Source organism: Excalfactoria chinensis, chromosome 4 (genome assembly GCF_039878825.1).
Source record: "Excalfactoria chinensis isolate bCotChi1 chromosome 4, bCotChi1.hap2, whole genome shotgun sequence".
In the NCBI taxonomy this organism is placed as follows: Eukaryota; Metazoa; Chordata; class Aves; order Galliformes; family Phasianidae; genus Excalfactoria; species Excalfactoria chinensis.
Genome location: NC_092828.1, coordinates 43,025,792 through 43,036,279, shown reverse-complemented (window position 1 = coordinate 43,036,279; position 10,488 = coordinate 43,025,792). Strand labels below are relative to the sequence as shown.

Genomic DNA, 10,488 nt, shown 5'->3' with positions numbered 1-10,488 from the left:
TGATTGGCTGCCGCCGCCGCTATATAAGGGCGGCGCAGGCGGTGCCCGGATCTCTTCCGCCGCCATTTTCTATCCGGAGCGGGTCTCCGTCGCTCTCCGTTCTTAGCCGCCCCGCCATGGAGGACGCCACCGAGATGAGCGGCGGCGCGGAGGAGTTCGCCGAAGGTTCCAAGATCAACGCCAGCAAGAACCAGCAGGACGACGGGTAGGCCGCGAGATGGAGTCGCGCCCTCACCCCCACCCCCCATCTCTGCCGGCCGCGTGGGGGAGGGGGGGTCGTCGCAGGGGTGGGCGGGGCCTAGAGGAGGGGGCGGGGCCGCCTTTGTGTCCCGCGCGGCTGACCCAGTTGGCGCGGGGCGGGGCGGCGGGCGGTGGTCACGCGGCGTGACGTCAGCGGCGGGGGAGGGGCTTCCCGCGCTGCGTGCCCCGCCCACACGTGCCTCTGCCTCGCAGGAAGATGTTCATCGGCGGCCTGAGCTGGGACACGAGCAAGAAAGACCTGACCGAGTACCTGTCCCGATTCGGAGAGGTTGTGGACTGCACCATTAAAACCGACCCGGTGACCGGCAGGTCGCGGGGCTTTGGGTTCGTGCTTTTCAAGGATGCTGCCAGCGTGGAGAAGGTGCGTGAACGGGCCTCGTGTCGGGGCGGGGGTAAGGGCTGTGCTTGGGTCTCGGGCCCGTTGCTCTGTAGCACACGTGCTTGCCTCAGTACACTGAGGGCTTTAATCTGTACCTTCCAGGTGCTGGAGCTGAAGGAACACAAGCTGGATGGAAAGCTGATCGATCCCAAGAGGGCGAAAGCCCTCAAGGGGAAAGAGCCACCCAAGAAGGTGTTTGTTGGTGGGCTGAGCCCAGATACCTCTGAAGAGCAGATCAAGGAGTACTTCGGTGCTTTTGGAGAGGTGAGGTGTGGCCCCATCTAAGATCAGTACCGCTTTCCAAGGGAGTGTTACCTTAAAACAAGTGGAAAGAGAGCAGAATTGGGCTTCTGTGGAGCTAGAGGTTGTTAAAGGCAGTTTGTTAACAGCTCTGTACTGTTGGAGTGGGATACGTATTAACATCAAAGTTCTGAAAGCTGCAGCATCCTGTGAGTGGATGTGCTAACAGAATCACAACACCGTTATGGTTAGATGAGATCTCTGAGATGACAGAGTCCAATCCCAGCCCATCCTCACCATGCCCACTGACCATGTCCCTCAGTGCAGCTTCTCTGCTGTTTTTGGGCACCACGTAGAATGTGCTGTAAATACAGCCGATGCAGTGTGCATTGAAAGGTGTTGGCACAGGTTATGTATTGATTTTCATGCATCATCGGTACGTACTTCTAATTACAGATTGAAAACATTGAGCTTCCCATGGACACAAAGACGAACGAAAGAAGGGGCTTCTGCTTTATCACGTACACAGATGAAGAGCCAGTAAAGAAGCTACTAGAAAGCAGATACCATCAGATTGGTTCAGGCAAGGTAGTGATGCTTTCTCACTAGTATGTGGAATAGGCAGCTTCCGTGAAGGCAGCTGACAGAACGGCCCTGTAATTCTTCACAAGTTAAAGGCTTTTTGTCTTGACAGTGTGAGATCAAAGTCGCGCAGCCCAAAGAGGTGTACAGGCAACAGCAGCAGCAGCAGAAAGGAGGAAAGAGCAATGCATCTGGTGGACGAGGTGGTGGAAGGGGACGTGGACGAGGTGAGTGCTCTGGTTATTGGAATTTGTGTATTGAGAGTGTCTGAAGCTGTTACAGGTTGCATGTAGAACTAGTTAAAAAAGGATTGCTTTCTGAAGTGCATTAAATTTCACTTTGAGTCTTGTGATAGATTTTGGAAGTTAAAGAATCTCTGCTTGCATTCAAGTGCTCAGGTGACAAGTAAAATGTAGACTTCTTATCTAGACTACAGTTCAGAGCATAATAAAATGTCCAGTGTAGCTAGTTATCCTTTTGCATGAGGAGATGTTGGCTTGCTTGTGGGTGAGAAGTTATGGACCACTGGCTATGATGGTCACTTGTCAACGCCTTGCAAAGAGGCCAGCAGTTGTCAAAGGTTAATGTGTGTCAGGATTTACAAAGTCAAGCAGCCCCAGCTGAGATGATGCAACAAAACTGATCTTGTGTTATAACTTTGTTCATGTAATCAATGGTTTAAAAATGGAAGTTGGGAAAACTACAGGAACTGCTTTTGTGCATGCTTTTGGTCTTGCCTCCTGGATGGCTGATGAGCACGACTAGCATTTTTCTTTCATCTGATATTGTTTTGAGTGATTGGATCTGTCAGTCCTCTGATAGCCAAATGAGATTGATCAGTTATTTTAGCAAATTAGTTCTGGTGGGCTTATGGGAAGGTCTCTTACAAGTAGTAATTTTGGAAGAGAAAAATTATAAGCTAGATGAAGACTGAGATGGTCACAGAACTTGTTATTAAATGCTGTGCCTGGTTTCAGGTCAGGGACAAAACTGGAATCAAGGATTTAATAACTATTATGATCAAGGATATGGGAACTACAATAGTGCTTACAGCGATCAAAGCTACAGTGGCTATGGAGGATATGACTACTCTGGGTACAACTATCCCAATTATGGATATGGACCGGGATACACAGATTACAGTGGTGAGTGATTTTGATTCTTGAGATCATTGTGTGCATCTTCAAACAGTGGCCTCATACACTGTTTTGCAACAGCTCTTACTTGTAAGTCATGACTTGAAAAAGTGTAGCCTTCTTGGGATGATGTTCTGCATGAGAAGACTTAGGAAGGATGAGTAGATTGTTTATTTTAATGCTTTTGGTGTGTTTTTTTTTTTCCTGCCATGTTACCAACAGGACAACAGAGCACGTATGGAAAGGCATCCCGTGGTGGCGGCAATCACCAAAACAACTACCAGCCATACTAAAGCCGTACCTTGTCCCTAAGGAAACAGGTGTGTACATGAGTGCGAGGTCCACTCAGAGTATGCTAATCTAATTTAAAGATCAATAGACAAATGAGTAAAACCTTGCGTAGTGTGACTGTTTTTCTTTAATTAAACTTTTGTTAACTTTAAAATACCTTTTTTTTTTAAAACCAGCTTTGCCTACCGTGTCTATAGATCTTTAACTTTGTAAAAACGTGACTTTATCTTCTTTAGTACTTCAGAAAAACATAAGAGTTTTTCTGTTTTGCGTTGTGTACCAGGTGATCTAGAGGAATAATTAAACTTATTAGAAGTATTAACAGGTAAAGTACTGAAATGGGTACAACTTAAGGAAAACAAGAATGTTATCTTCTAACTCTGACATTATACCTTGTTTGTACCCGCCAGCGGGAACTTCATTGCAGGCCGTGTGTCACCCTGACCACGTCTATCTCTGGGGTCGCACGTTGCAGGCAGAGCGCAAGGCATACACCAGAAAACGCTGTCCTGTGGTATGGTCTCTTCCAACTTCATGTACCAGCGTAAAGATTAAAGTGGAAAACTTCAGACTATGGCTTCTTTTTTTTAATCTTTTTGGAGACTAAGTGTCTTAACTTAAATGGTTTTTTGCAGGAGTTAAAGTACATAAATGCCTTTACAGCTTAATCATTTGGTCTTCTGTTTAGTGTTGTATTTCAATTGTGGAACCTCATTTTAAGTGTGCATTGTTTAAGATTTAATGCTTGCTTTTTTTCTTTTTATAGCTAATAGTGAAATCTGCAAACCAAAACGAACTTTTAAATCTGGAAAGACATTAAAGATCATATGCACGTGAACTGTTGGAAGCACACCAACCTGACCTGTTTGTTCATCTGTATGAATGATGGCCGTGCAAATAATGGGAAACCCCTTTTTTGGCAGAGTTTCCAGAGAAAAATCTGATCCAGAGCCCGATAATTAGCTGAATTGGGATGTGTGTTGTTCTGGAACAGCTTCCCGAATGGCAGTATTTGGGAAGACAAATTATCAGTGGGTAACAAAACCTCTTGTGTTACCTTAAGGAATATGCATATGATCTTTAACAGTGACGAAAGGAATATATAGAAGACTTAAAGCAGTTCATGAAAATGGACCTTTTAACGATTCTTGTAGTATCTTGCAGAGAGCTGACGTATATTTTGTCTTCATTTTTAGGTAGAGATGCTGCAGCAAAGACACCTTGCAAAGCATCGGGCGTCAGTGGAGGGTGGTCTACGTGAGAGGAAATGACTATTTTGTAAAAGACTTTTAGTGTACGACACGACTGTGTCCAACTGTATATAGCGGCCGACTAGTTTTCTTTTATGGTTTTTACTTTCTTTTTTTTTTTTTTTTTTTTTTTTTTTTGCCATTCATGTTACGAATGTGGAATTGTGTTTATACAAAGTTTATTTGTATAATTTCATGTTAAAGGATTCTCTAATAAATGCTTCCTGAAGTGAATGTAGTTTTCACATTGGCTGCGTCCTGAGTTGTGCCTAAGTGGTATAAACAGACTCGGAAGAAAGGTGGGCACATCGGTGCCTACACCTGAGGTGTGGGGCAGGGGTGCAGATGCTTTATGATCTGTCTTTGCCGCGGGGATGAACTGCTGCTGTGGACTGGGTTTAGCAGCCCTTTGGAGCACAGCGCCGTCTACCCATATAGGCTACGGTGCTTTTGGCATCCTTGCTATCTGGAATGAGGGACGGAATTTAGATGTTACAGCGTTTCTGGTGTATAGAAGGCTGTACTGCTCCAGAGCTGTTGAGTTGCGGCCATCACGAGTTTCTGTCCGATGCCTCTGAGGGAGGCGAGTCATTACCAACGTCACCAGGCCTGCCCAGCCCTCCGCTCAGTTGGAAGGCAGGTTGGGAGGTGCTGCTCGCGGGCCCTGGGAGCTTGCTTGCAAAGGAGCCGGCGGCGGAAGCCCGCCATCAGCCCTCAGGCCTTCCCGGGCTTCCCGCTCCCGCCATCGTCTCTCGGTGCGGCTCTGGTGGTGGCGTCGTCACGTGACGCGCCCGCGCGCTCCTTCCGTCCGCCATTTTAGGTTGTGTCGGCGGCGGCGCCATTAAAATAAGGCGGCTGGGAGAAGAAGGAGGGCTCGGGGCGCTCGGGCCGCCAGCGGGGCCGGCGCCTCCGGCGGGGGAAGCAGCAGCGGGGCCGGTTCGAGGCGGTGGCGCCATGTCGGAGCAGCAGTTCGCCATGGACTCGGCGGCGGCCGGCCCCGGGGGCCCTGCGGAACAGCCGGCGCAGCCCGAGGGGCTGGCGGGGAGCGGGGCGGCAGACGGCGACGGGGCGGGTGGCGGCGGCGGCGGCGGCGGCGGGGGAGAGTCGGAGGGAGCCAAGATCGACGCCAGCAAGAACGAGGAGGACGAGGGGTGAGCGCGGGGCTTCTCTGTACGCGGGGCGGCCCGGTTTGTTTACATGGCGCCGCGGGGACTGTGCCTGCGCGGGGCTGTCCGTGGGGACGTGCGTCGTTGTTATGGGTCAGTGACCGCCCGCAGCCCGCGCTGGCTGGTAGCGGTTCAGAGTCGTTCGGCCCGCAAGAGGGGCTTTCTGACCTGTCACTTGGCGGGGTGGGGGAAAGGCAGTGTGCTGACAGCTCGCCCGGACGCTGGGGAAACGCAGCGCACTTTCCGTGCTGAACGTGGGTGTGATACGGTGTTCCCTGTGCGTTTGGGATCTGAGAGAGCCCCAGAAAGGGGACACTTGTTCTTCTACCCTCAAGTTTCCCTGTGTGCCGAGCGTGGAGCTGGGATAATCCCTGTGTTGGCAACGGCCGGGAAACTTCCTTATCAGCCTACAGCCGTCGGTCCGTTGTGTGCTGCGTCTGAAGCTTGACGGCTGTGCCTGCACGCTGCTCAGAACTTACTTTGGAAAAAAGCGTGCGCTGATGTGTTCTTTAAACCAGCTAAATCGTACTTTGGGAAGCATCCGTATTTTCCTTGCTTTTGGTGGCCCGGTGGCATTGCACGTAGGAGTTGGTTGAGTGCCCATGATATCTTAGCTTTGATCTGGCCTTGGTTTTGCAATGATTGTCCAGTTTTTGCTGCTCCATTACCACGCTTGCATAGGCAGTTCTGCCCCGTGCTGGAAAAGCCCTTTGGAAGGGCATTGATTTCAGCTTTTTGGTCTGTCATGAGCTCAGTGATAGAAAGCAGAGGTTTGTAGCTCGTGCTCATTGCTCTGTTGATAGCTGTAAAAAAGGTGCTTTGTATGTTATGAAGCACGTGTAGGTTCAGAAGGAACTACTAGAGAATCAGTATCCTCCCCCCTCCTTTTATCAGAAATAGGATGCTAGGTTGTCAGCCTGCAGTATGTTTTGCTGCTTAGAACAAAAAACAAACACAGACACTGATAAATCTGTGGGATTACTGAGCCCTGCTAGTAGGAGCTGCTGTTTTTCCAGTGTGGACTGTTTATTTTCCACTCTGCTCCCCAAACCAGCATAGTAAGAATTGTATGTTTTTTGGAGACAGGGTTGGGAAAGGTATAGAGGATTGGTGCTCCTGTTCACGAATTAAAAGACTTAGTTTAGAAACACCTGAAGCCTGTGAGTCGCTCCTTCCCTGCCCCCCGTACATCTGAGGTTTGTCACAGGGTGATGCTCTTGTTGATTTTATACGAGCACAGCCAATTCAACAAGGAGCGAATTCACACGAGCAGCTGGGATTTGGGAGAGTCAGACAAGTGGAAGTGCAGCACAATCAGTGCAGGAATATTTGCACACAGAAAGTGGAGGAGATAGAAACCGACTCACGTGGCTTCTCAGGTCTTCTGTGAGCTGCGTATATCATTGTGGAATACATTGGTACAGGGAAGATGGGCAAAGCTTTGAAGAAAATGTTTTTGTATGCCTCAGTGGATCATACCTTTTAGTTCTGAGCCCGTCCTAGAATCTTCTTTATCAGCATTAGAAGAGATCATCTCAAAACGAATCCTCTCTGAATGGGTATATAAGCCACGTGCCTGATGACTAGGGACGTTTTGTTCCTGTGCTCATCAGCTTGATTTTCAATTGATGCAAGTCATAAAATGCTCCTTTTAGGTGTGCAGCAGTTCCTGAACTTTGTGTGCTGTACTACTGTTACAGGTTGGCCGTGATTTGAGTCCAAGCTCCCATTTTGCTTTTGTAATTAAAAGCCATGATTCAAGGTACCTGCTGTACCTGTTTTCCCAGCAGCACAGGTCTTTTGGAACATTATTCTGCTGATCATTTTGGATTGTGCCAGCAGTTTACATCATCTCCGGGGGAGGAAAAGTTGGCTTTGAGGGTCCAGTGCTTTTTTAAGGCTTTCTGGGGGAGGGGACGCGACTCCATTCAGTTTGCAGTTTATTCATGTTGGCCAGGCAGGTTTATCAGTGCTTCCGTGTACCTGTCCTGCCTGTGTCTGTTTCATGTATGGCTGTGGGGGGTGATGACCCTACCGTGTCCTGAATGGAACTCAGCCTGTAAGTCAGCGGCTGGCGGGTGCGAGGAGGTGCTCGTATACCTTTTCATTGCTACTTACAGTTTTGTGGGATAGCAAAATAAAGTAGTGCAGCAGAAGATTGTGCATAACTGTTGTACGTGTGCAAGTCTCTATCTAATCTGGCCAGGATCATTTAAATGACATATTGAAAAGTGAAGATATTCCTATGCATGTGTTGAATGTTCACTGATAAAGCTCTGCTGTTTCTTTCTCAAAAGTAAAATGTTTTAGCACATTAACGTTCTTGTCTCAACAGGAAAATGTTTATTGGTGGTCTCAGCTGGGACACTACCAAGAAAGATCTGAAGGACTATTTCTCTAAATTTGGTGAAGTCGTAGACTGCACTCTGAAGCTGGATCCCATCACCGGGCGATCAAGAGGCTTTGGCTTTGTGCTCTTCAAGGAATCGGAGAGTGTAGATAAGGTAATATTCAAGTAATTAAATTGCAGCCAGTAAAGATATAGCACTCGGGTATTTAACATGATGCTCATGGAATTGTTTTCTTCTTAGTCATGCTACAGTATCTGGGGGCAGCAGAGCTTCCTAAAGTTTGCCTTTGGGTACTTGCAGGAGAACATGCTGCAACCTGCTGGGCTTGTGCAGTTGAAAACTGCTGTGGGTGAAAATAGCTGCTACCTGCTGCTATGAAACTTAACTTAAAAAGAGCATCAGGTTTTCATGTTCTGGAGCTGCAGGGTGAACAGTTGGAGTGGAGTCAGGGATTCTGATGCATTTGGGCTTTCTTCAAGCAAAAATTAGCTGCTTTAGCCTTTCTAAATTGCTCATGACAGGGTACCCTGAAAGTGTGTCAGTTTTGTTGGTCTTCAGTGGTAGAGCACAGATAAACCACTTGTTTATGGATTTTGAGGAGGGAAGGATGGGATTGTTCGGTGCTTTCTGAGAAATGCTGTGTCCTTGTTTCGCAAGGCTTTGTTAGAACTGTCTGTGTCAGTGATCAGAATCAAAGAACTGTTTGGATTTGCACAATAGATGGTGACTGGAATAAAAGTATTGCAATTGAAATGATAGCATTAACAAAAGGTATGGAATAGACCGAGCCTTGCTTGAAACCACAGTGAGGTGTAGAGCTTGAACTGCAAGTCAGGTCTTGTTTTCATTTTCCACAGGTCATGGACCAGAAAGAACACAAGCTGAATGGGAAGGTCATTGATCCTAAAAGAGCTAAAGCCATGAAAACAAAAGAACCTGTCAAAAAGATTTTTGTTGGGGGCTTATCTCCAGACACACCTGAAGAGAAAATAAGGGAGTACTTTGGAGCTTTTGGTGAGGTACGTGCTGAAATAAACTGCTTGTATTTGTAGAGCTTGTTCTGTCTTCAGAAGTAAGCAATTAAAAAAAAAAAAACAACTAACAAAATAACAAAAAAGGGCCCCCAAACACAGCCTCCTTTCAAGCTTAACAGCCTGTGCAACTTCACTGTGACTTGCTTTTCAGAACCTTACTCATGGGTTGGTAATGTAAACTGGGTTAGTGGAAGGAGGAGCTGGGATATGTCAGAGACTTGGGAACTGATCTGTGGGATGCCTGGCTGGCTGTGCAGAGACTGGTATGGGAGGCACTGTTTGGGAGCTTGCTGCTTGGGTTAGCTGGGCATGGTGCTCTTCAGAGCTTAAAAGCCTAGCTGTTTGAGTTTGGTGAGAGGAACTGGAGGTGGCAGCAGCTTCTCACCTAGTTCTAAAACAAAGTGCCATGATAACTCAGCTGTTGGTCAGCTGGGCTCTTTCTCTGTGCTATAGACAACTATTTGCTTAGGCTGAATTCTCACATGCCACGTGTAAGGAAATCTTTGTGCTTGAGATTACTTGTTGAAATAAAACTAACATTAGTCCAGTTTAGCATATGTAATGGGTAAATAGAACTATGAACTTTTGCTAAGTTAGATGTTGTTCATACAAAGTTTGAATACTTTGATTTACTAAAGGCTTCAGTATTTATCCCATAATGAACTAAGTTAAAGCTTGACTTACACTGCACTTACCAAATATTCTTTGTGTACTGTGTTCTCTAAGAGTTACTGATGAGCTGGGTGAATGAAAAATGAGCTGGCAAATGATGAGTTGGGTGAAAACAGTAGTTTGCACAGCTGGGAACATAATTTCTATTGGTGATGTTTTTTATTGCCTATGATGGTGATATTTATTTATATCCAGTAATGTACAGTCCATGGTGGAGGCACACTGTCACCTTCTAGTTGAAATAACTTGCTAACTATAAATAATTTAAGTTAGCAAATCTGAGCTGTTAGAAACATTTGGAATATTTGCCATGGCAGGATGAAAGTTAACACAACTGTTCTCTGCCAGGTTGAGTCTATAGAGCTTCCCATGGACAACAAAACCAACAAGAGGCGTGGATTTTGCTTCATTACCTTCAAGGAAGAGGAGCCAGTGAAGAAAATCATGGAGAAGAAATACCACAATGTTGGGCTTAGTAAAGTAGGTGGTTTGGTTTGGTTTTTCCAGAAGAAATGAAACACAGACAGTAGAGTGAATCACATGATGTGTCTGTTTTTGCATAACAGTCTGAATATACCTATAAGTAATATTTTACTCATGTTGCAGCCAATCTATGAAGCTTTTATACAGGTGCTAGTAATCACTTACAGTAGTAAGAGCTTCTGAGGGGATCTTCTCCCGTGAGGCTTAGTTCCACACCCCTCATGGAGAGGGGGCTGGGCAACACCACCACTGTTGGTTCTGACCCACCCAGGTTCTCTAGCTGTGTGGTCTGGGTGTCGTCTTGCCCATCTGCTGCATGAGGCTTCACTGCACTTTCCGAGTCACTGGATTTTTGAGTTTAACGTGGAAAGGTTCTGTTTTAAAGAAAACAATTTCTTAGAGCACTTCCTAAACTGAACTGAAATGGGAAGCTAGGCTTTCCTCTTGGAAGATACCTTTGTTTCAGAAACATCTTTAATATTAAACCTAGTAATGTAAACTCAGAATTTACCTGGCCTTTTCACTGGCTGAATGTGCACTGGAATCCTCAGAACAGAAACAAGCAAGATGTTGCTGATGGTTTTGAACTCAGCTGATTAACCCTATCCCCGAGAAATACTTCAGAGGCCTATTTTAAAAGGAA

At 46.6% G+C, this 10,488-nt stretch overlaps 2 protein-coding genes across 4 annotated transcripts in view; both read left to right on the top strand.

The window, feature by feature from the left end:
• Positions 1–38: 38 nt before the first annotated feature.
• HNRNPDL (heterogeneous nuclear ribonucleoprotein D like) lies at positions 39–4,382 on the top strand. 2 transcript variants are annotated; one of them, XR_011903583.1, is made up of 9 exons: positions 39–205; positions 454–622; positions 743–904; positions 1,337–1,468; positions 1,575–1,689; positions 2,440–2,607; positions 2,821–2,918; positions 3,300–3,403; positions 4,086–4,382. XR_011903583.1 is itself a non-coding variant. In XM_072336612.1 (8 exons), exons 1-7 carry the CDS (start codon positions 117–119, stop codon positions 2,889–2,891), a joined length of 906 nt encoding a protein of 301 aa, XP_072192713.1. In that variant the 5' UTR covers positions 39–116; the 3' UTR covers positions 2,892–2,918; positions 4,086–4,382. The 2 variants fall into 2 exon arrangements, 1 of the variants encoding a protein (XP_072192713.1); XM_072336612.1 differs by lacking the exon at positions 3,300–3,403.
• Positions 4,383–4,958: 576 nt separating this feature from the next.
• HNRNPD (heterogeneous nuclear ribonucleoprotein D) overlaps positions 4,959–10,488 on the top strand; it is an 8,580-nt gene continuing 3,050 nt past the window's right edge. For both annotated transcript variants that reach the window (XR_011903517.1, XM_072336315.1), the window contains exons 1-4: positions 4,959–5,290; positions 7,641–7,809; positions 8,514–8,675; positions 9,711–9,842. Coding sequence is in view for 1 of the 2 variants with exons in the window: in XM_072336315.1 (XP_072192416.1) it covers positions 5,094–5,290; positions 7,641–7,809; positions 8,514–8,675; positions 9,711–9,842 (660 nt within the window). In the remaining variant the exon portion in view is untranslated. The remainder of the gene's footprint in view (positions 5,291–7,640; positions 7,810–8,513; positions 8,676–9,710; positions 9,843–10,488) is intronic.

Coding starts and splice junctions, on each gene's coding strand:
- HNRNPDL (XM_072336612.1), top strand. CDS start 117: ATGGAGGACGCCACCGAGATGAGCGGCGGCGCGGAGGAGTTCGCCGAA. Junction 206..453: donor AAGAACCAGCAGGACGACGG/GTAGGCCGCGAG, acceptor TCTGCCTCGCAG/GAAGATGTTCATCGGCGGCC. Junction 1,690..2,439: donor TGGAAGGGGACGTGGACGAG/GTGAGTGCTCTG, acceptor GCCTGGTTTCAG/GTCAGGGACAAAACTGGAAT.